This window comes from Marmota marmota, unplaced genomic scaffold, assembly GCF_001458135.2.
Source record: "Marmota marmota marmota unplaced genomic scaffold, marMar, whole genome shotgun sequence".
NCBI lineage: Eukaryota > Metazoa > Chordata > Mammalia > Rodentia > Sciuridae > Marmota > Marmota marmota.
Genome location: NW_025999900.1, coordinates 23,950,863 through 23,977,689, shown reverse-complemented (window position 1 = coordinate 23,977,689; position 26,827 = coordinate 23,950,863). Strand labels below are relative to the sequence as shown.

Here is a 26,827-nt window from a genome sequence, read left to right as displayed (position 1 = left end):
CTTGCAGGTAGTCAACAAATGTAGACCTATTTCAATAAATGTTCAACAACCATCGTTAATCTTTCAGTATACTTAGGTTTGTGTTTTAGTATATTTCCAGTGTCAATATAAAGGTTAATAATATCAACCACCATGTAGCTGCTATTTGCTAAGCTGCTGCTACACATGATGAACAGGCTGCTTAGTGCTTCATGTAGATAATTTCGCTTAATCCTTACACAAATCCTGAGTTTGGTACTATTATTATCCTCTCTTTACTGATTAAATTAAGGATAGTTCATACTTATTGATGTAATCTTCTGAGAAAATGATCTATAAAAGACAGTAGATACATAAAATTATGTAGCTTCTTAAGAAACTGATTTTCTGCTAACATAAAATGACAGCAATATTGATGGGCCCCCTTAAGAGTTTTATAATGTCCTATCATAATGAAAGGCAACCACATTAGCGGAGCCAATCAATCGCATTTCATTTAGTTTTGGCTCTCATACTTCTGCAACAGGTTCTTTACATTTGAGTAGAACTGCAGGGATAACAAACTATGACTAATTGAAGAATGATCATTGACTTCTTGTAATTTGTCTGATAAAGTTAAGCAGAAACCCAATTCTGGCATTTAAGAAAAAGTCAATCTAAATAGATTAGAAGAAATCAAATAATACTGACTATGGGAGGAAAGAATATTAAATCGAGGTATAAAGTATTTCTTTAAACATATCATTTAATTGGGTAATATCCCTCATACTGTATATTTCAGAATATTATATGTATAGATACCCACACAAAGCTCTAAGTTGTAAATTATAAGAACATAATAGATATGTTGTATTCTATCTGCTCAAACCCCGTTCTTTGAGACCCAAATTTTCTGTATATTCTTTCCTGATCTTCTTATTCCAAACTAATTTATTCTTCCTTGGAACTCTCATATCATCTATTATTCTACTATAATACTTTCATTTTATCTTGCATAATAATTACTAACATACATATTATTCTCTATTCCTTTATAAGTACAAGAGGACCATCTGATTGTTTTCTGCATTAACCTCAAAATCTTTACTACTACTGTGTAAATGATCAATAGATATTTTTGAAAGAAGAAAAACAGTACAGTTATATTTCTTGAAGTGGTGGTAGTTAACTGTAATTATTCATCATAGTACATTTATGATTTATGTACTTTTCTCAAATTGAATTCTGCAATAAGAAAGAAGAAAAGAAACAGGACATATTGGTTAATTTTATCGGCCAATGTGGCTGGGTCATGGAAACTAGTTTTTGGTTAAACACCTCTCCGGATGTTACTGTAACTGTGACTTTTTTTTTTTTTTTTTTTTTTGGGGTGTGATTACTATTTAAATCATTAGACTTTGAGTAAAGCTGATTACCTTCCATAAAGCAGGTAGGCCTCATCTGGTCAAAGGCTTTTAAGAGACAGAGGTCACTTGAGAAAGGAAGAAATCCTATTTCCAGATACTTTCAGACTGAGACAGCAACATCAGCTCTTCCCTGGGTCTCTACAGTTTTCAGACTTGATAAGCCCTGCAAATGTGAAAGCCAGTTCCTTCTTTCTTTCTCATTATCTCTACTACCTGGATCTGAAGATTTTTTAAAAATCTGTATATTCAAGCAACTTTGGATAAAAAAAAAATTGTGTCTCTACTCAACAAGTACAGAATTTTTTCTTGTCATTACTCCCTAAACAATACAAAATAACAACCATTTACATAGCATTTACATACTGGATATTATAAAGTAATCTAGAGATGATTTAAAGCATGCAGGAGGATGTATGTATTTCTACGCAAATATTATACCATTAAATATAAGGTACTTGACTAGCGGCAGATTTCAGTATCATCGGGGGAGGGATTGATTCTATTTCTCTAAGAATGCTAAATACTAATACAATGGAATTATATACTGTAAATTCTGAAAATTTTTACATGTAAATCTCACTTTAAAAAAGAAACAGTATGTACACAATGGCATCATATTTAACATACGTACATTTAGAAGTCAGTCAAAATGTCTTCAGGATCAAAACAAATAACTGCTTTAAAATTTTTATTTAAGGAATAGAATAGAGTTACAATGGCAAAGGCCATGAAATTAATGCTTTAGAGTTGTTCTCACTGCAAAAATAAATCAACAATAACCCCCACTCCCCCGCCCCAACATTCTTTCTAGGTAACTAAGAAATGGTGGCTAAGATCAAACCTGAAATATCCCTCTGGTCCAATGGTTACCTAGAATCTGCCTGGTCTTCCTCCCTAGGGTTTCAATTCAATTCTAATTGCATGAGTAAACCAATAAATTGAGCTTAAAAAAAAAAAAGTACCTGACAAAATTAGAGGTTGCATGAAAATGCTTTTCAAGTACAAGTACGGCAAGAAATGACAAGTGAAGTAAGGAGAGGTTTCAAAGCTTGAAAGACAGTCATCAATACTGACAGATTACTGTAATTCTGGCTGCCAGCACGATCGATTTGGGCAGCATATGACAATCAATATTGTCCTCATTTAGCGAACAACATTAGATTCATAGTTACAGAAGATGTTCCTAGGGTAAAATTTAAACTATATTTAATGATTATAAATAGCACAATTTATGCTATGGAATCTTAGTGGGTACTTTTACTGGGCATAAAATAACTGACCCAGTAGTACAATTATCCAAATATAATTGTTTATTACATTGTTTTTACCCCTTCATTTCTTTTATGGGAATTAAAGTATTAACTGTAGTGATTTTCAAAGCCTACTACTATATCAATTACTGTTGTAATTCATGTTAAGTGCATTGATCTATTTTAGAATGCATAATTTTGTTTTCAATGAAAGCAAATTTGAATTTGTCAAAAACATACATTTTTAAATTCCACACATTATATTTTGGAAATCAGTATTTATTATTTAAATTTAAAAGATATTCCTACATTTTAACATCTTAAAGTACATGTATATGGTTGTAAGTTATTATACATACTTTCATTTATAAAATAAGAAATCTATCTGTAAGGAAGTCATTGTCCCCAACATTTAGAATTAATACAGAATTTTGTGCATCTTTATGAGAGAATTGTTATGTTCTTCCAATTAACAAAGGAAAGAGTATTTATAACTATATATAGTTGTCCCTTGATTATCTATGGGTTCTTTTTCAGTACCCCCATGAATACCAAAAATCTATAGATGTGCAAGTCTAATATAAAATGGTGTAGTATACTCATATAACCAAGGCAATTTTCCTGTGTATCCTTCAAATTATCTCTACACTACTTATAATAATACCTCTACAAATGTAAATGCTATGTAAATAGCTGTCATAATTATATTATTTAGGGAATAATGACAAGAAAAAGTCTCAATTTTCTTTCAAATAGTTTCTAGTTAGTTGAATTTTAGAACATGGAACCGATGGATACGATGGTTAACTTCATGCAAAACAGCACTGGAGGGCTGGGGTTGTGGCTCAATGGTAGAGCACTTGCCTAGTACATGTGGGGCACTGGGTTCAATCCTCAGCACCACATAAAAATAAATAAATAGAATAAAGATATTGTGTCCATCTACAATTAAAAATATTTAAAAAAAACAGTTTTGGAAAACAATTTCCTATAGCTTCTAAATTCAAGCTTCTATGTAAAGAAAAATTTGTTTAATCTGGTTTAATGTTTTCACTCTAAAGTGTTCCACACACAATTTTTCTGGTAGGAACTATTCAGATTTGCTGCTAAAATACACTGTTTATGTTTTCTATTTTCATTTGCAATTGTCTCTCTTCATCCTAGAATTTTCTCCAACATGGTATCTATTAATGTCTCAACATGATTAACTATTAAGCATGTCATGAAGTAGGTCTGATAATCCAATAAATCAATCTACTAACCAACCAAACATAGAAACATAATCAGGTAACCTTGGTATTGGGTGGATTATGTTATATTGACTGTAATTTTTACATATAACAGAATTCATCATTGGTCAAACTAATGCAACTTACTATATTTACTAAGCACATCCAAAGTCATTTATCTTATGTAATCTTCACAATTCTTAGACGGGCATTAGTATATTTTTACAGATGAAGAAAGTGAGATTCAAAGATTCTATAACTTGGGCTGGCAGAGTGGGTCAGTGGTAGAGAGCTTACCTAGCATGGTCAGGCCATGGGTTCTACCCCCAGCAATGCAAAAAACAATAAAAGATTCTGTAACATGAACAAGACCGCAAGACAGAGGTCAAGTTAAAAATCATTATTTACAACTGCAAATCCAACTTTTGCACCTCTAGTATTACATGAAAATCTGAACAGAAGAATGTGAAGTTGATTTTAAAAAAAATTTAAGTTATATTCCCAACATTGTTGATTTTGTATTTTTTAACGTCTTGGAGAAGTGTGCATCTTAAACGTTGTTTGTATTTCAGGTCAAAAATTTGTTTGCTCAATAAATGGATTTCTTGTTTTATGACACAAGAGGTAAATAGAGTTTTGCATTTCAATCTAATCTAATTTTGCTACTTTCCAAAAAAATTTAAGGCGTGTGTATGTGTGTGTGTGTAAAGGAAAATGCAAACTCCTTCACATCCACCTCTGTGCTCTACTTTCAACTGAGAAAGTGAAATTGTGGAGGACACTAAACCTCAGGGTGAACAACAGGATTAGGTGAACTATGAAAGAGGTAAAGGTCACAAAGACATCTTTGGTGAAGCTATGTGGATAAAATTATTTTATGGGTAACTGTATATTTCATGTAAGATTAGCTACCTTTCTAGAGATATACAGGAGATAATAAACTGAAAAATATGCTCCAATAAACAGATTTAAGACTTCAAAGCTTTTTTTTTATTGGTTTTTTTTTTACTTCAAAGCTTTTATGAAAGAATTACAATGAGATGAAAATCAGAAGAGAAATTTAGAAAAGGTAGATGAGGAAGGGGAGAATTGGTTACTTAAGTATCTTGTTTTGTACAAAAGAATAAGATACTGTATCTTGGGAGTGGAGCTGCCCCACCCCACTTTTTTTTAAGGTGTTAGGGATTGAACTCAGGAACTCATATTTGCCAGGCAAGTGCTCTACCACTGAGTTACCTTGGCCCCTGATTTTCCTAAGAAATCATATGGTATGTAGACTTTAAAAATGGGAAACTATGAGTTTGATGAATTAATCACATCTGATGAAATGACTTTCAAGATTCCAGGCTCCGAAGGTAATGCAAATAACCCTGATTACTGGGTACACTCAGCTGGCTTTACAAAAACTCTGAATGGTCTTCTTGAATAGATTCTCCTAATTGCTTCAAAACAATAAGCAACTTGCATACTTTTCAAAACAATTCACAACAACCAACACACTGTACAAAGAGAAGAGATTTAGAAACTAAGGGCGCTGTGGCGCACATCTGTAATCCCAGCAGCTCAGGAAGCTGAGACAGGAGGGTTGCCTCAGCAATAGTGAGGTGCTAAGCAACTCCATGAGACCCTGTCTCTAAATAAAATACAAAAACAGAGCTGGGGGATGTGGCTCAGTGGTTGAGTGCCCCTCAATCCCTGGCACGAAAATAAATAAATGAATGAATGAATACATTAATAAATACTTTCTCCATGTTTACACTAATCACTTACTGAACTTGCCCACTGAAATTTCTTTTCAAATTATATATCCATATGTAGAAGATTGACACTAATGGGCTGGGGTTGTGGCTCAGTGGTAGAGCTCTCACCTAGCATATATGCAAGGCACTGAGTCCAATCCTCAGCACCACATAAAAATAAAAATAAATAAATAAACGTATTGTGTCCAACTACAACTTTATATATATATATATACACACACACACACACACACACATATATGTGTGTGTGTGTGTGTGTGAAAAAAAATATATAAAATGATACCAAATCCTCTTCTTACCCTGCACAAGTCAATTCCAAGTGGATCAAAGACCTAAGAACTGAACCAGAAATTAGCAACTGCTAGAAGAAAATATAGGCTCAACATTCCAACATACTGGCACAGGCACTGTCTTCCTTAACAAGACTCCTAAAGTGTAAAAAATAAAATGAAGAATCAGTAAGTGGGATGGCATCAAATTAAAAAGCTTTTGCACAGCAAAGGAAACAAAGAGTATGAAGAGAGAGACTACAGAATGGGAGAATATCACTGCTACCCACTCCCAGGGGATTAAAATCCAGAATATATAAAGAACTCAAAAACTTAACATAAAAGACCAAATAACCCAATTAATAAATGGGCAGAAGAACTAAACAGACATTTTTCAAAAGAGGAAATACAAATGATGGACAAAAATGCAAATCAATTTCATTTCACCCCAATCATAATGCCAATTATCAAGAAAAATGCTGGCTGGCAAGGAATGTGGGGAAAAAGGTACACTCAAATTGTTGGTGGGACCCCAAGTATGGAGATTCCTCAAAAAATGAGTAATGGAACCACTCTATGACCCAGCTATCCCATTCCTTGGTATTTACCCAAAGGAACCAAAATCAGCATACTTTAGTTATATAGCCACATCAGTGTTCATAGTAGTACAATTCACAATAGCCAAGTTATGTAACCAGCCAAAATGCCTGTTAACAGATGAATGGATAAAGAAAATGTGGTATATATACACAATGGAGTTTTACTCAGCCATAAAAAAGAATGAAATTCTAGCATTTGCTGGCAAATGGATATAACTAGAGAACATTATGCTAAGTGGAATAAGCCAGACTCAGAAAGTCAAGGGTTGAATGCTTGCTCTCATATCCAAAACCTAGACCAAAGACCAAAATAATAATAAGAAGGGGGGAGGGTAAGGGAAGGGAATTCCATGAAAATAGAAGGGAGATCATTGGAGTACAGAAAGTGTGTGTGTGTGTGTGTGGGGGGGGGTGGTTTGAGGGGAAAGGAGAGGGATGGGAAATGGAAGAAACTGGAATGAAATTGACCAAACTATCCCATGTACATATATGAATACACCACAGTAAATTTCACCTTTATGTATATTTATAAAGCACTAATTTAAAAATACTATGTAAAAAATAAAAAAAATTCTTTCCAATTTATACATCTCCATTTAGTAGACTCCTCCTAGTGTCATTTTTTGAGACAGGATCATGCTATGTGGCCCAGGCTGGTCTCAAACTTGTGGGCTCACACAACCTTCCAAGCATCTGGGACTATAGGCACACACTCCAAATTATATTTTTAATAATGTAAATCTCCTGAATTATCATTTCACTAAAATGACTCGCTCAAAAACTTAACATATTTTTAATTTAAAGTAAGTGAAGATATAAATGTTACAAATAAAAAATGTTATATAAATATCATTAAGCTTTTAAAAAAATTTTTAGTTGTAGATAGACACAATACCTTTATTTTATTTATTTATTTTCATGAGGTGCTGAGGATCGAATCCAGTGCCTCACATGTGCTAAGCAAGTGCTATACTGCTGAGCCACAACCCCAGCCCCAAAACATCATTAAGCTTTATCAATTTAACATACAATAATCCATTTGTAATTTTATTTCAGTGTCAGAATATATGAGAAATTAAGTAGGAATCAGAGTTCTTAAGTAGATTTTCATCAAAAGAAAAATATTTGTGGCAGATTACCAAGTTATATCTATGTCATGTGGAATGAAACATATTTTTAAAAGCCTTCCTTTTAAATCCTAATATTTATAGCTTATTGTGTTAAAGAACAGTAATAATGAAATAGTGTTAATCATATTGAAAAAAGTATATGAAAAACACAAATTCATTTTATAAAAGACCATCAGAGAATAGTTGAAAACTTTCTATGTGCTGTATACTTGGCACTATCTTAAGAGCTTTACGTATGAGTCATTATTAGTTCTTGTAACAACAGGTGCTAGCTATTACAATTATTCTTATTTTACAGATAAGTAATTGAGGCCCAGAGATGTTATAGAAAACACAGTTTAAGAAAAGCCAGAATTTGAGTATAATCTGGCTCCAGAAACTACAGTCTTAATTACTGCATGTCCTCTCATACTTCCATGTCTCTGTTTATATTGTTCTATTAGGAAAGCTCTTAATCTCATCAATCTGATTAACTCTTATTTGTCCCTCAAGATTGGTTTAATCCTCACATTCGTCAGAAGTGTTTCCTGATAACACTATCCCCTCCAGCTGAGTGGGGGCCCCTTGTTAGTATACATATTGCATGTATGTTGAAAACAGTATGTTTCCCCAATAAGACTGAGTTCTTTGCAGTGACTTTTGATTATTTCTGCATCTTCAGAGCAACAGAATGTCCACAAATAATGCAACTCTCATTAATTAACCAAAAGATTAGTACTGATTAAAATTATATAAAAGAAAATACATCACTCATATATCATAACTACTCAAATCAATGGGGAGGAACTCCACCATTGGTTTATCAATAAACAGAAACTAACCCAACGGTCTTCAAACAGAAATATTTACCTTGGAAAAGCAGACATACATTAGAGTAGAAACCATATTGTTTAAAAAGGATACAAGTTTTGATACAAAGGAATCAGTGATTTCAGAGCACGGCTTGCATTTATAGCTGTTGCTCGAACCATAATGGGTAGAACCTTCCCATTCACAATAGCACCATCAAAAAGTGGACCAAAGAAGGGAACCTAATAAAGAAATGAAAACAATTTTATATTTAAATTGTAGAAAGACTATAAACAAGAGCAATCAAGAACATTTTGCATTCAAAAGTGTTTCTGCTTCTTTAGTTCTTCCTTGAGTAAAAAAATCTGTTCAATTAAATTATTTTCCATGCTGGATCACTTATCCTAGACCATAAACAAAAAATGCCAATGTTCTACAGGGTGTCTATGCAAAACAGCCATGTGCTTCATGTAACCAACTAAATAATTTATGTATCCTGCCAATTTTCAAAATTTTGTAGTTTCAATTATATATAGAAACCTAATGCTAGAAGTAAATTCCTATTCCTCACTGAGCAAACACAGGAAAGATATATATCTTTATAGTCAGGAAGTCTTTCATACTTTTGTGAGAGACTACCTTTACTACAGAACCTAAAATACTTTACCTTGGTATATTAGGAAAAAAAAAAATCTGTGTTTTGAAATTAAATGCCATTTTCAACAGGGGAATGACAATTTCAAAAGTTATTCTATTTAGGTAGGCCTGGGGGTATAGCTTAGTGCTAGAGTGTCTGCCTAGCTGGGTTCAATCCCCAGCATTGCTCCTCTACCAACACACATTATTTTATATGAATATTGATGGCACAAAAGGTAGCTGAAGGCATGGAAATAAGCTGTGGAAGGCATAGTGAGGATTTTAGGCTTTGTGGCCACAAACTGTCTTATTTGTCAAAAAAATTTTAAAAAGAAAAATGTAAAAAAATAATTCTTAGCTTGTGGGTTGTACAAAGTCAGGCTGTGGGCCATGGCATGTTGACCTCTGGTTTATAAAAACTTTTAAAAAAACTGGCCATCAGCAAAATTCACACATGAAAAGCTTAACCCAATCTAAGGAATTCTGAAGATTCTTGATCAATTATCAAAGAGTAAGTTTTCTACTAAAAAAGTTAAGCTTAAAAAAAGAAAGAAAGAAATGCAACAAAATAATAGCAAACTTCTCTGATCTTGAAATACTTTTGTAATAGCCATTTTAACCCTATGCTGTAATACAAAAGACATTCAACTGTAGGAAAGGTTACAGAAGTAGGCTTTTTATTTTTATTTTATTATTTTTAAATGTGTAGTGTCCTCATTTATTAAGCAACATGACTAAATATTCACAAAATTTTAATAAGCATATAAAATAAAAATATAGGAATCACATATTCTCGTTCTAAAGGGAGGGTTTACTTCTGAGTCTTTTAGGAAATGATCATTTTTGGGGGGGGGTTTGGGGGATTGAACCCAAGGGCACTTAAAACACTGAGACTCATCCCCAGTCCCTTTTTATATTTTATTTACAGACAGGGGTATTCCTAAATTGCTCAGGGTTTTGCTAAATTGCTGAGGCTGACTTTGAATTCACCATCCTCCTGCCTTGACCTCCCAATGATCGTTCTTTTAATGAAAGATAGGTCCTTTAATGAGATTAGTATTCAGAAACTTTCACCCTGACACTATTGAGCCATCTCCCATTTGAGCAGTTTCTTGTTATTTATCCTGTTTTATTTCCTTCTGTACCAGGTTTAAGATAATCTACTCTGCTATCAGAGACTGGGTTGCATTTCCACAATTTGATGCCTGGTCTAATTTTTCTTCTATAAGATGGAAAGAATTCACAAATCCATACAGAACTCAAAATCTAGTATTAAAAATGGGAGCAAAGGAGTTCTTACCTCTGGCTTTTTCATTATCTGGATACTGAACATGTGATTTTTCATTGGATATATTATAATAAGAACATCGCCAAATTCTGTAGGAATAATTCCTCTCCTGTAGTCTCTGGTATGCTCTGACCAAACAATGTGCACTTCATCATTTCCTAAATGTCTCAACTGGAAAACCAAGAAAATAATTTATAGTGCCTTATAAAAAGCTCTTTGAGTATAGTCATATAGTTAGTAACAACAACATACTATAAAAAGGAGAAAATGTAAATAAATAAAAAATGATTAAATTTCATTTGGTCATTTTCACAACATATGAAACACACTTAAAGACAGTGTGAAACACTGCAGAAGTCAATCTTAACTGCACACAGTCAATAAGAAGCAGAGAGAACTTAAAAAGATTCACATATAGTCAATTTTTCTTAACTAGCAACTGCACCAATTCTTTACTACCAAACTTTTAAAGATTGTTTACAAGAGTGACTGATTTGAGATTCTTCTTTTTCTGACCACTCTCTGGAAGTGCTAATGAGTGGTAAAGTGGCCTGAAGGAGGCAACAGGAAGAGAAATAAAAGAAATAGATAATTCATGAATTGGATGATCACTTATTGAGTAACACAAAGTGTGGTTTAACAAATTTCCAGGTTTTCTTTGTCTATGAAACTATCTTGAGAGTTATTAGGCCTTTAAAATGTTATTTAGATACCTGTAATGGTTACAAAGGTGTTTCTGGCAATCTGAGTTAATGTTATAATTAAAACTGCATCAAAATAAAGCATCCAAAGCTGGATTTCTTGTAAATTATTAAAAAAATTAACTTAATGCCTATGATTCTTGAATTTTATTCTTACTGTAAAACATAAATTTTATTATTCTAGTACATTTATTGATTCTGCCACTTAATACATTTGAGTCCACTTTCAGTTTACTTTGCGATATTCTAGTCACATTAAAGGTGGGAAAGTTTGAAGACAAAACTAGGGATAGTTTTTATGCTAATGTATAAGAAATTTCTATTTAAAAAATGTGTCATTTATTTTTGATTAAGGGCATAGGGTAAGCAAAAAAACAATATGTGACTTAAAGACAGGAGTTAAGTTCAATTACTGAAAGGCTCTCTTCTGTCACTCCTTAACCCTGGAGTTAACTCCTTAATCTTGTAGTTACCCCTTTATGCCTGTATATAACATAACTGGAATGATATAAATATGGGATGTGGACTTTGTGACATTTTTTTAAAAGAAAAAAAAAAAAAGGATTACACAACTCAGAAAAGCCATGGCTCTATAATTTCATTTTTTAATCAAAATACTTTAAAAATATCCTTCCTATACAGCCATCCCCATGTGTCAGCTTCCCTAATAGGTTTATGTTAACTGAATACAAAAGAAATGTGAAATAAATTTAACCAGGAGGGATGATCCAATCTAATTTTGATACATTAATGTCATATGCTGTACATGTTACAATAGCAGCCAGATCTAATACTAAGCTCCAGGCTATACTGAGATTTCTAAATGGCAGATTGTTCTAAGTGATATCAAGTATAATTGAAGTAATAAACGATAGTAAAAGCTGAGCACACTGTCAGGAAGAATTTAAGTATTTACTTTTTAAAATTAAATGAGTTAGGTTAGGAAAGACAAGACAACTGAAATAATGCAGGTCTCAATTTACAGAAAATTCCTTTTATTTATCTGCTACATTAACCTTTGAACTCTTGCCAAAACTACCTATAATTTCTAGTGCCCACTTATCTAAAGAACCAAGAGAAAGGGGCAACTGTACTTTTATATTATAGCTATAGTTTGTCTTCAAATATCTTCCACATAATATTAAGTCTGTTATAGAAGAAGTTCAATGGAAAAGAACACATAATTTTGCCAAGATGTTTTAATAAAGATTTTTGGCATAGAACCACGTGCATAACAAAGTCATTCAAAACATGTTCAAACATTTTAAGGGAAAAGGTTCATAAAAATCCTTATTGTTTACATTCAAATGCTAAAAAAAGCAATTATTTTGGGCTGTCATGAGGAAAACATAAAAAATGTTTTCACTTTTTTATGTCTTTAAAATATGTTGTACAACAATTAAACAAACTAAGGAATTGCCAATCACTACTAAGTATCTTGGGAATTTTTGAAAGACTACTAAATGAATGGATTTTTAGTGATTAAAAGTTAACAGAAGGCTGGGGTTGTGGCACAGTGGTAGAACACTTGCCTAGCATGTGTGGGTTTGATCCTCAGCACCACATAAAAATAAATGAATAAATAAAGGTTAAAAATGCGTTAAAATATATTTTTTAAAAAGTTAACAGAAACTTCAGATATATGTGCATTTGACATACTTTGCATATGATTCTACATTTATTTCTTATCTCTTATGGACCTAAAAGACTGTGTTCCCTATGTATAGTCAGCAGGTACATTCTCAAAATTCTGAAAGAAGTTCCTATCTACATGTTTTGGACTCAGATGCCAATTCATTTCTGAAATACAGTACAAAAATTCCATATATTGGAAAGGTCTGTTAACAAGACTGGCAAACAAATTACTCTTCCAGATTGACTTCTACTGCCATTGAAGCTGTTTTGGAATTCATGGTTGCTATGGTTTAGATAGGGAGTGTCCCCCAAAAGCTCATGTGTAAGACAATGCAAGAAGTTTATAGAGGTGAAATGATTGGGTTATCAGAGCCTAAACCTAATAAGTGCATTAATCCACTGTCAGGGATTAACTGGTTGGTAACTCTAGGCAAGGTAGAATGTGACTGGAAGAAGTGGGTCCCTGTGGCTGTGCCTTTAGGGTATATATTTGGTCCTTGTTGAGCAGAGCACTCTCTCTCTCTCTCTCTCTCTCTCTGCTTCTTGGTGCAATGTCCTGAGCCACTTTCCTCCACCACTCCTCTGCTATGATGTTCTGCCTCACCCTGAGCCCCCAAGGAATGGAGAGCTGGCCTTCTATGACTAAGACCTCTGAAACCAGGAGCCCTCAAATAAACTTTTCCTCCTCTAATTGTTCTTGTCAGGTCCTTTAGTTACAGAAATGAAAAAGCTGATTCAAACAATGGTATATAACATAGCCTACAGATTATCATTATTAATTTATGATGATAAAGTAGCAAAATAAAGTTCAACATGTATAAAATTAAAGTCCTGGACACATTATGGAATGTTAACACTGGAAGAGATCTTAAAGGTATCATTTCCCACACAATGTAGGAATTCACTGCAATACCTCTGAGAAGTACATACCTTGCCTCTGCTCGAATATTTATACCAAAGTCAAATCCACACTCCTGAAGCTAGTTCTTCTGAATGAGCCTTACAAAACAAATCCAATTTGTATTTTATATATTATCTTTTAAGATATTTGAAGATTAATATCTCACTTTCCTTTTCCAGGTTATTAAGTGCCCTTAATTCCTCTTCTTATAATTTATAAAATATTTACCATTGTGTGTATTGCCTCAATTTATTGATGTTTCTATTAAACTGTATCATCTGTAACAGAATATAATATCTAATATAGCAAACCAATATTGGAACTGTTTGTTGTTCTGGTCACTAAATTATTAATTTTTTTATATCTTAATAACATTGCTTAAATCAAATTCTAGTCAAGTCAAATCCATAAATCTTTTTTTCTTACAAAGTTTTTTTAAGCAAGTATAAATGAATGCCAAAACTAGGAAGGATTTCATATTTATCCTTTATTAAATTTTATCTTGCCAAATTCAGATTTATTTTTAAGCAAGGTCTATTGTTAGCCAATTTTGCTATTCAGTGTGTGTTGACTCTCTCTTTTCCATATTTAGGTTATGTTTAAATTCAAATCTTATGTCTTCATTTGGGTTTTGAAGAAAAATGTCAAATGGGACAGGTTTGGCTAAAAGTCTTAACAGTGAGTCATTACAGATTTTCTTCCTGGTTAAAAAAAATTCCTACATTTATTAAGGGTATTTATCATGTGGTTACTATTTGTTAAGTGTTCACTGTTCTGTGTGTGATTTGTGATAATTCATTTAATTTCACTACAATGTCTACAGGTAAGTATAATTAGTATCATATCTATTTTTATAGGTGGGGAATTAAAACTTAAAAGATGATGGAGCTTGCCTAAGGTTAAACTACTAGAAAGTGGGAGAATCTGGATTTGAACCCAGGAAGGCTAGTCCCAGAACCCATACTTTAACTACATCCCTATATTGCCACTTGCTAAATAATTTATGTTCTGAACATAATTATACTGTCAGTCATGAACATACTTACCTAACTACTATTAAGACCACATTTCTTCAACTTGTCCACAACAAAGAACTTAGTTAAATGCTTTATACAGACTATGGTTGTTCCTGATCTAGTAATCCTATTAAAACAAATTAAGTTATTTTGATGTGATTTGTTATGGTGAACTTATGGTGGCTCCTAGTGATCACTATTTCATTAACTAAGTGCTCACGAACCATCTGTTTAATAATCCTACTTTGCTAGGTACTGACATAGAGCTCATGAATGTTGTCATTTCTGCACTCTGTGGTCTGGTCTGTATCCTTTTGTGAAAATCAGATGCTTGCCATTGCTACAGATTCAGTGTTTATATCATCTTAAACAAACTGGGGTTGAAGTTCTAACCCCAATGTGATAGTATTAGAAGGCAGGTACTTTGAGAGGTGATTAGATCATGAGGGCTCTTTTACAAATAATTAATCCCTTTATAAAAGAGGCATAGAGAACTTGCTTGCTGTTTCTACCATATGAAGTTACAGTAAGACAGATGCTTGTGAACCAGGAAGTGGCCTTTTACCAGACACTGAATCTGCCAGCCTTGATATTGCCAGCCTCCATACAAGTGAGAAATAAATTTCTGTGGTTTATAAGCAATTTAGTCTACGGTACTTTTGCTGTTGCTGCCCTAATGAACAAAGACATCCATCTTAAGGCAGTACTCTAGTTCTCCATGATTATCAACAGGGACTCTGGAGTTATTCCTAGATTTCCTCAGTGCCATATCATTCAACTGGGGCTGTAGACTAGAATTCATGTAAGGTAAATATATTATCTCTCATAAAATCAGTTTACTGAAAAGCTCCTAAAGCCCCCATTTTGTTAAAGGTAACTATCAACTTATTATAATGATTCAGGAGCAATATCCGAGAGTGTTTTTTTGATTCTACTGGCTTCTTTACTAGTCTAACAAGTTCTTCATTTTTTAAAAATGTATTTTGTTTGTACTTTCCACTGTTGTCCTAGAGCAGTTGCTAATCATCCTGTATATCTGGACTAGTTCATGAGTTCTTAAAAGGTCTTCTCTCTACCCTCCCTCACTCCTTCCAATCGATCACCTTTCATTCATTAGCAAATATTAACTGAGAGTTGACTATGCTGTGCTAGCTTTTTGCAAATGCAATGAGGAAAAAGAGATATGGTCTCTGCTCTTAAAGCTTTAGGGTTCAATGGAGGAAATGGAGCAAAATAATCAAATATTAAAAAATAAATAATTAAAAATACACATAATACTCTACATATACTTTTCTACTATCTATAATGGCACTTGAACAAAAAGCTGAAGAACACATAGAAGCTAATTAGGTTAGGCAGTTACTTCAGAACAATTACTATGTATGTGGAAAATGAAACAGCATTCTCACTGTCCCACCTCTCTATCATTTCAACTACCTTCCAGACACATTTAGCAAAACATAACTATCCTATACCTTCAATTATTTTAAAGAACATCGTTTCATGTACATTTTCACAGTCACACTTATTTTCGTATATTCATTTGCTATCTGAATCATCCATTTTTAAAAACTAAGAAAAGCTTTTTTTTTTTTTTTTTTGAAATCAATAGGCACATCTAGTACTACGCCTTAATAAGGGGTTGGGCATCCAATAAATGTTGCTGGATATTAAAAAGATAGATTTACCTTGGCAATTTTTTTCTATAACTATGTGGTAGAGAGTATAAAAATAGAATTATCTGCAATTATGGCATTTATTTTAATGTGAGGCCTGAATGACAATAAAGGTGTCTATAGGTAGTTCTTTTGATTTGAAATATTTATTAAGCATCAACAGGCCTGATTTTAGGTGCTGGTAATACAGCAGAAAAGAAACAAAATCCTTGTTCTCATGACTTTGATACTGAAGTGGGAAGAGTCAGATAAATATACACACAAAAAAACCACAAATAGGATAATTTTACATGATGGTAACTGTTAGAAATAAAATAATATAAGGTAATGTGGCAGTGTGTCTCAATAGAATGGGGCTTCTTTCGCCAGAATGGTCTGGGAAGGTCTTTCTAAGAAACTGTCATGTAAGTTTGACAGAAGAACAGCAAGAATGGAGGAAATTTGCAGGAAAAAACATTTCAAACAGAACAGTTGAGTATATATAGCCTCTGATACATAAAGGAGTTTGATATATTGGAAGGCTAAATGAAAGTCAGTGAGGCCAGACTGAATAAGAAGGTGACAGGAAAGGAGATCACAGAGTTAGACAAGTGGTCAAATCATGAAGAACAACAAAGGACATAGTAAGAAATTATAATTTTATTCTACATGAAATGAGAAGCAACTGCTATCCTATTCAAATTATGCCATTCACACTGGGGAGACAAATTTGCACTGAATCACTGTATTTTTCTATCATTTATCTTTGTCAAGAGGAGGACATTTGTAGAAATTAGGGTTATGTTTAGGGTCTTATATTAAAATGGAATTATGTAAGGTTAATTGCTACATTGGGACTGAAACTATGAGTACAATTTCATAGCTATTATTAATTATACTATTAAACTCACTTAGACTAAAATAATTAAAAAATTTTACTAGTTCTTAAACTTGCTTTTTAAAAATTCACTCTCCAGAATTATGTTTAACACACAATTCTTTGGAAAGTATCTTATATTTTGCTTTTACATAAAATTTAAAAACAGATTTAAAATTAAAATTTAAACCAATCAGGTCTCCAGGGCTCAATTATTTATGCAACTATTGTGACCAAATTTCAAGACAGAAAATAAAATGTTGTCCATTACACTAATAGTATTTCAGAGGGAACTGACTTAAATAAAGTGCTTCTTTCCCCTCTTTTGGGGGGTCCAGGAAATGAAAGCTAGACTAGAGTGTCCAACTAAGTATGCTACAATTATCTCAACTTGATCTTCATCAAACTTCTAAAAGGATGATTCAGCTACCTTGGAAGCAGAGTATCAGCAAGTGGCTAGAACAAGGAGATAGAGGAAATGAGAGAGGCTCCTGTGAACACTTTATACCAATGCTTGCAGCACTTCTGATTTTTAGGGGTGAATAACACTCAGTTAAGTGGAAATTATTTTTAACCATTTTCCATCAATCTTCCTCAGGTAGAGATAATTTATAGGACAGATGGCTTGGACTGGGGTTATATCAGGATTGTTGATATGGTGGTATATTTCTAAGAGAGACTACTAGAATGAATGGTTAATTTGTTCAAAAGTATAGTATACGTTATAAACATTCTGCTGCTACTGGCTTGAGCCTTGAAACACCTTTTCTTCACAAAAAATAAAAATGCTACACTTAAATAGGTCTAAGGAAATTTATTTCTCATTCTGAGAAAATAAAATGCTAAAAAATTTTATAAAACACCGCATAATATTTTAAATAAAAAGTCTGAACTAAAAGTGGTTTCTACAAAATGGATATAAATGATTTTCTCCTACCCAAGTTTAAAACAAAGAACCAGAGTCATAAATAATTCTAGGTTGCCAGAGGCATGGCAATTTCTTTATACTGACTGTCGACTATCTAATTTAATTAGGAGGTATTAAACTCCATGCTGAGGTCAACAAGCCTTACTTCCTCCAATATTACACTTCAACCAGTGCTCATTAATGTGTCTACTGAATGGATTAACACACCTGAAGATGTATGGACAAAGGACAGGGGGGACAACCTAATGATACTCAATTGTTCATTTATAATAGGACACATGTTCTAGGCCCCAACTTATTACCACTAATGTAGAATTTATTAAATTCAGGAGAAAAAATACCAATACAGAAAGTGATTTTTTATTAAGAAGAACTGGTATAAGATAACTGGATTCTATGATTAAGTTTTATTGTTTAACCTATTAAAAAGGAAGTGATAGTATAAGAGAACTAAAATACAAGCCGATTATGGAGAAAAATCTTACTAGAACTCTGAGGAGCAGATTAAAAGCAGGAATCACAGAGAAATGAAAAAATCAGTATACACAGAAAGTACAATTCTCTATTGGACAAACCTTTTAAATTGTTTTATTTAAGCAAAAAAGCTTATCCAGTCTGGGTAATTTTCTTCAATAACAGGTATAATTATTATTTTAACAGCTAAAATATATACATGCTTGCATTATAAAAAGTTAGAATGCTTCTGGCCTCTTAAATGCAGGAAATATTATGTCATGTTATAATCTGAGTTGTTCTCTTTACTAAATAATTGGGAAAATATGAACTTTTTCATCTGATATATATATATATACATATGTATATATATATGTATATATGTAATATATATGTACACACACATATTTTTTTAATATTTATTTTTTAGTTTTTTAGGTGGACACAATATCTTTATTTTATTTTTTATGTGGTGCTGAGGATCAAACCCAGGACCTCACGCATGCCAGGCAAGCCCTCTACCACTGAGCCAAAACTCCACCCTTTCATCTGGTATATTATTAAATAATTTTAAATTTAAAATTAAAACTTTTTCTGGGGTACAATGTCAGCAAAATGGCAAGCTAGGAAGCTCCAAGCTCTTGTTCCTTTACAGAAACATCAGAGAAATTCGATTTCATTTGTAGAAAAACCTGAGTCCACAAAAATTTATTAGACCTAATACATAAATTCAGCAAAGATGTAAGATACAAATCAACATATAAAAATCAGTTGGATTTGTATATGCTAATGGTAACAACCTGCAAAAGAAATTATGAAAACTCTATTTTCATAGTATGAAGAAGCATAGAATTCTTAGGGATAAATTTAACCAAGTAGACAAAAGACTTACACTGAAAAATGTAAAGCATTGCAGAAAGAATTTAATGTGACATAAATAAAAGGCATTTATTCCATGTGTTCATGGATTGGAAGACTTAATACTACCTAAAGTGATACCACAGATTCAATGTAATCCCCATCAAAATCTCAACAGTGTTTTGAAAGGGAGAAACTCATCCTAAAATTTTTATATAGAATCTCAAGAGACCTTGAAGGCCAACACAGTCTTGAAAATAGAATAAAATTGAAGGTCTCATATTTTCTGATTTCAAAATGAACTACAATGCTACAGGAATTGAAACAGTATGGGGACTGGCATAAGGACGGATATTTAGACCAACAGATTTGATTACAAGAGCTTTTCAACAAATGGTGATAAGAAAACTGGGTATCCATATGCAAAAAAATAAAGCTGGATTTATATGTCACACCATCTACAAAAATTAGTTCAAAATGAGTCCAAGAACTAAATGTTAAAAGCTAAAACTATAAAACTCTTAGAAGAAAACTGAGGGAAAAATCTTCATGAGACTGAATCCAAATTCATTTGGTGAAACCCAAAGCAGAGGCAACAAAAGAAAAATTAAATTCCATCAAAATTAAAACTTTTGTGCATCAAAGATACTACCAACTAAGTGAAAAGACAACCCACAAAATGTGAGGAAATATTGGTAAATCATATAACTGACAAGGGATTAATAACTAGAATAAAGAACTCCTTCAATGCAACAACAAAATACAAATAACCTATTAAACATGCGTACAGGACTAGACATTTCACCAAGGAAGGTATACAAATGGCCATAAGCAAATGAAAAGATGTTAAACATCATTAGTTATTGGGAAAATGCAAATCAAAACCACAATGAAATAACCAGAGCAATTTTTTTAAAAAGTGGAAAATAAGAAGTGTTGGCAAAAATGTGAAAAAACTGGAACCCTTGTGTATGGCTGAATTGTTAGCAGGGATATAAAATGGTGTAGCTGCTATGAACTACAGTTTCACAGTTATTCAGAAAGGTAAACATATATTTATATATGACTGAGCAATTCTATTCCTAGATGTATAGCCAAAAGAATTGAAAATAAGGATTCAAACAAATAATTGTATGCTAATGTTCATTGCAATATTACTCACAAGAGCTAAAAGGTGGAACCAACTCAGGTCCATCAACAAATAGATAAACAAAAGTATGGTAGGTGCATACAATGAATTATTGTTTTGCCATTTCAGGAATGAAATTCTTACACATGATATAACATGGATAAAACCTTGAAAACAGCATGGTATTAGGTTTATAATCTAGTATACAATTAATTGGTAAGGATGTGGACAAAAGATTACCTTGGTAAATAGCTGGTGAGAATGTAAACTAGTATAACCATTATGGAAAACAGTATAAAAGTTCCTCTAAAAACTAAAAATAGTAAACCATATAAACCAATAATACCACTATTGGGAAAATTAAAAAAATATTTTGAACCAAATGAAAATGACAAAGTTATGAAAAAGGGCTGTGATGGTGATTGCAAAGCACTATGAGTTTACTTGGAGCCAATAAACTAGTTTAAAATGTTTTTAAAAATTGGTTTAAAATGAGTTGGTGCAGTGGCATACACTTATAATCCTAGTGACTCAGGAGGCTAAGGCAGGAGGATTTCAAATTTGAGGCCAGATTTGCAAACTCAGCAAGACTCTGTGTTAAAATTAAAAGAAATAAAATAAAAAGGACTGAGATGTAGTTCAGTGGGTAAAGTGACTGGCTTAAATCCCCAGTTTTACAAATGAATGAATGAACAAAAAAACAGACAAACAAAAAGTTTAGAATAAACTGGGCATGGTGTTTGCACATCTGTAGTCTAATTACTTGGGAGGCTGAGGAAGGCTGATTCAAAGGAAGTGAAATCATTATGTCAAAGAGATATATGCATCCCTGTTTACTGAACCATTATTCACAATAACCAAGATATAGAATCAATCTAAGTGTCTATGTATAGATGAATGAATAAAGAAAATGTGGTATATATACACAGTGGAATACTATTCAGCTTAAAAATGAAGGAAATCCTGTTATTTGTGACAACATGAATAAACCTGAGGGACATTAAGTTAGGCACAGAAAGACAAATTCAATGTGATCTTACTTATTTTTGAAATCTAAAAAAGTCAAAGAACTAGCCAAGAGCAATCAGACAAGAAAAAGAAATCAAAGGAATCCAAACTGAAAAGGAAAAAGTAAAATTATCTTTATTTGCAGATGGCATAATTATATATGTAGAAAATCCCAAAGATTCCACAAAAAAGTTAGAAATAAAAAATGAATTCAGTAAACTTGCAGGATACAAAATCAAGAAACAAAATCAGCAGCATTTTATATGTAACAATGACCTAAGAAATCAAGAATCCCATTTATGAAAGACAAAAAACAACCCCCCCCCCAACCCACAAATACTTAGAAATAAATTTAACCAAAGAGGTAAACGATGTGAAAATTGAGAACCATAAAACATTGATGAAAGAAATTGAAGACACAAATAAATAGAAAGATATCCTGTGTTCATGGACTGAAAGACTATTGTTAAATTGTCAATTCTACCCAAAGCAATATACAGATTTAACACTATCCCTAACCAAATTCCAATGGTATTCTTCACAGAAATAGGAAATCAATCCTTAAATTTGTATGGAATCACAAGAAACCCCAAATAACCAAAGCAGTAATGGGAAAGAAAAAGAAAGTTGGAGGTATTGTACTCTGTGATTTAAAATTATATTAATAGCACACCGAGGCCAGAGATCCTGACAGAGGCCCACCCTGTGCCCACACAGGGAGCTACCCGGCTCTGGGGTTCCTTATTCACCAAAGCGTGGCTCCACAGCTCAACATCAGGATACAAATAGGCTTGAGGCTGCCACTGCCACGAAACTGGGATATCGCCACTTCTATCAAGGGACAACAATAAGGACCTGGTAAGAAGTCACCAAGGTTCCTGTGGGCCTGGCAGCACCAGAGGTTTCTCTATACTAGGGGTACTAACAGTCATCCTGTTGTAACAGGGAGTCTTGCATGGGGTTGCCTTTCTCTTGTTTCTCCTACTAACAGCCAACTTCTTATGATTACCCTCTCACTAGTCATATAATCGAATACTTCCTTATCCTTATATCCTACCTCATAAATATCTCAGCCAACTCCCCAGTCCTCCCTTCTACCATTAGAAACTGTAAACCATTATGTAAACCTATTGACTATATGGTAGAAGATAACTCATTATTTCTGATTATAGTAACAAAATGGTAAATGTAAAAATAGAAGCTAACTGATATATGGCTGCACATTGGGTACATTGAGTGCTATAAAATTATATTAATAACCTACAGTAATTCTGATGACACATTGAAAACCCAAACTTGAAATCCGCTTTTCCCATGTGCTCATTCAAAAAAGGATGATAATGGCTTCTGACACCAGTTGTGTAAGGGAACCAAGAAAGCAATTTTACAAAAGCAGACACCTGTTGGGTGTCATCTAATCCAGTTCTACCTGGGGATAACATCAGATCCCACAGAGTTCAGTCTCCAAAAGTGCCACCTCCTCTTCAGATGCCAATCACAAGTCCCAGGGTATTCTACCTGTGCTTCTGACTGGCTAGAAACTGGGGTTCCCAAACCTCCCTCCTTGGTTTGATAAATTTGCTTGATTAGCTCATAGAACTCAGAGAAACATGTTTGCTGGTTTACTACATGGAAAATTACAAAGGAGTGCAGAGTTTCCATGGCATCTCTGGGCATGCCACCCTCCAGGAAGCTCCCATGTGTTCAGCTATCTAGAAACTCTTCAAACCCTGTCCTGTTGGATATTTATGGAAATTTCATTGCACAGGCATGATTGAAGCATTGTACAAATGTGATTGGACAAAGAGTCTGAACTAATACTAATGGACTAAGTGGGAAAATCCAGCAAGGCCTGTCTGTCTGGATTCTTCTTGGCTTCTTTTGCATCGTTCCTTCCTTGTGGGTACATGGCAAAATTCCTTCTGAAATGGAGGTCTTATGATCTACTCTTAGACAAAGTATGTTAAAACATTTCCTTATGGCAGACTCCTAGACAGAAAAGCCAGGGAAGATAGTTCCTTTGACCTTCCTAGGTAAACAGAAATTCTAGTGTCCACAGCCTGCCTTGGGGAGAAAAAGCAAGGTGAAAGGACGTCAGAAGGTAGGTAGGGGTATGTGTGGGGTGAGGTGGGGGTTGATTTACCTTTCTGAGACCTGCTTCTGAGGTCTAAAGTAGTTCAACATTATAAAAGACATACTTGTTGTTTTAACCATTTAGGAAATAATGAAGTGCTATGGGAGCTAGCCAAAAATATTAAATAATATCACTGTAACCAAAATAGGATGGTACTGACATAAAAACAGAAACACAGGCCAATGGAACAGAATAGAGTCCAGAAATAACTACAAACATTTATGGTCAATTAATTTCGACAAGGGTGCCAAGAATACATAGGTGAAAGGAGAATCTTCCAAAAAATGGTGCTGGAAAAACTAGATTTCCACATGCAAAAGAATGAAATCAGATCTTTATTTTATTCCATACACTAAAAATCAGCTCAAAACAGACAAAAAACCCCCTTAAGTGTAAGACCTGAAACCAACTAGAAGAAATCATAGGACAGTGATTTTCTGGATATCACACTAAAAGTTTAGGCTACAAAAGCAAAAATAAATAAATGGGACTACATCAAACTATAAGGCTTCTGCATAGTAAAAGAAACAATTGACAAACTAAAAAGGCAATGTATAGACTAGGAAAAAAACTTTGCAAACCACATATCTGATAAGGGATTAATATCCAAAACTTATAAAGAACTCTTAAAACTCAATAATGCTAAAATAAATAACTCCCTTAAAAAATGGACAAAGGACCCAAACATATATTTTTCTGGAGAATAGCCTGTGGGTACATGAAAAGGTGGTCAACATCACTAATTATCAGGAAACACAAAACCACGACCAGATTTGTTAAAATGGCTACTATAAAAAAGAGATGATAAATGTTGGTGAGAAAACAGAGGAAAGGGAACCCTTGCACACTGTTGGGGGGAATACAGATTGGTACAGCCATTGTGGGAAAAAGCATGGAGGTTCCTAAATAAGTTAGAAACTACCACATGACTCAGTAATCCCTCTTCTGGGATAAAAATAACTACCTCATTAAGATATCTGCACTCCAAAGATTTGGAAGTCACCTAAGCATCTATATTCATGAATGAATAAAGAAAATATATGTTTTTGTATGTATGTATGTATAATGGAAATTATTCAGTCTTACAATAAAAGAAGATTCTGCATTTTGCTGCAATATGGAAGGATCTTGAGGACATTATGCTAAGTGAAATAAGCAAAAGAAAAACAGTGCATGTTCTCATTTATATGTGGAATATATATGTGTGTGTGGTGTGTGTGTGTGTGTGTGTGTGTGTGTACTAAGAAGAATACCATGTCTAAAGCAACTGAGGGGAGAAAATGGAAAGATATAGGTTAAAACACAAAACAGTGGATATGCAGGATGAACAAGTCTAGAGAGCTAATTAACAGGAGGACTGTAGTTTAATAAAACTGTATGGTATTTGAGATTTTAGTTTAACAATAGATTTTTAGCTGCATTTTTCTATCATATAGAAGTAACTAAGTGAAATGATGAATGTTAATTTGCTTCTCTCGTATCTCACAACATGTTGTAAATTTCAAATATACTTAATAAAAATTTTAAAAAGAGAATTGTATTTTTTAATCACTAAATTGTTCTTTGAGGAAATTACACTTTACTCTAAAATAATCCTGTTTTTGAAGACCACACTGGGTATAGAGATACTACACTGAGAAATAGTGCTTGATCACTTGGATTAGTTACATATTTTATATTTTTTCTTTATTATTAGATTCTAACTCTAACATACTTTTTTCTCAGCACTTACTTTTTTGGTCAAAGAGTCATCAGAATCAGAAGGCATTCTTGTTGATACATGAAATATTACTTCGACCGTAGAGGTAGCAAAATATGGAGTGGTCAGTCCAGTGCTTTTGTTTTTTTGTAGTCCACCCATAAAACCACAATGATTCGTAAGATTTACCTAGAAGCAATGAGACACATAAAATGAGTCAACTAAATACAATTCAAAAATACCATTGAAAATGATTCATTCACTTTACACAAACAATGGGAACAAAGTCTTTTACATGTTATCAATAAATACTAAATCTAGAACTGTAGTTGGTCCTCTGTATCTGTGTCTTCCATTTATACAGATTTAACCGACTATGCACTGAAAATATTCAGAAAAAACTGTGTCTGTACTGAACAGGTACAAACAGCTTGTCATTATTCCCTAAACAATACAGTATAACAACTATTTATGTAACATTTATATTCTATTAGGTATTATAATTAGCTAGAGATTTTTTAAAGTATACAAGAGGATGTGCATTATGCAAACACTATGCTATTTTATATAAGGGTCTTGAGCATTCACAGATTTTGGTATCCAAAAGGGGTCCTGAAACCAATCTGCCAAGGATACTGAGGTACCACTGTATGAGGAAGAGCTAATCTGTTCAAGACTAGCCTATATTTTTTTCTTAAGTATGAGGATTCCTAATGAGTAGGAGTTAATTAGGAAAGAAATTAACTGCTGTGCACTATGCATCTTTTGTTAGGGAACTAGGTGTTAATAGTAAATTATAAAGACTGAGGGTGAAAAACAAGTTCAGAGAGTAAAAATCAAATCTGGAAATGATTTGGGGAAGAGTTAAAACAGTAATGTCAATTTGATAGAATGATTAATTAGGAGTGTCATATTTACTCATAAAACTGGCTTCCTAGTTTTTAAAAACCAATCATAGTCCAGATCAAAAATTCAACAATGCAGAACTATACTTCAATTACATTAAAAAAAAAACTACAAGGGGGACTTTAAAAAATTTTATCTCCTGACTATACACATTAATATCAGGGTCATTGCATTGGATTGTTTTTTTTTTCCTTTTTTTTTTATTGGTTGTTCAAAACATTACAAAGCTCTTGACATATCATATTTCATACATTTGATTCAAGTGGGTTTTGAACTCCCAATTTTACCCCAAATACAGATTGCAGAATCACATCGGTAACACATCCACATTTTTACATAATGCCCTATTAGTAACTGTTGTATTCTGCCACCTTTCCTATCCTCTACTATCTCCCCTCCCCTCCCCTCCCATCTTCTCTCTCTACCCCATCTACTGTAATTCATTTCTCTCCTTGTTTATTTTCCCATTCCCCTCACAACCTCTTATATGTAATTTTGTATAACCATGCGGGTCTCCCTCCATTACCATGCAATTTCCCTTTTCTCTCCCTTTCCCTCCCACCTCATGTGTCTGTTTAATGTTAATCTTTTC

General features: G+C 33.2%; 1 protein-coding gene across 1 annotated transcript in view; it reads right to left on the bottom strand.

Annotated features, from left to right (window-relative positions):
* Nucleotides 1–26,827, bottom strand: part of Ralgapa1 (Ral GTPase activating protein catalytic subunit alpha 1) — a 234,592-nt gene that overhangs the window by 25,587 nt on the left and 182,178 nt on the right. Inside the window, exons 36-38 of the mRNA XM_048798440.1 lie at nucleotides 25,363–25,518; nucleotides 10,348–10,506; nucleotides 8,526–8,653 (exon numbers count right to left, since the gene is read on the bottom strand). Of these exons, the coding sequence (XP_048654397.1) occupies nucleotides 8,526–8,653; nucleotides 10,348–10,506; nucleotides 25,363–25,518 (443 nt within the window). The remainder of the gene's footprint in view (nucleotides 1–8,525; nucleotides 8,654–10,347; nucleotides 10,507–25,362; nucleotides 25,519–26,827) is intronic.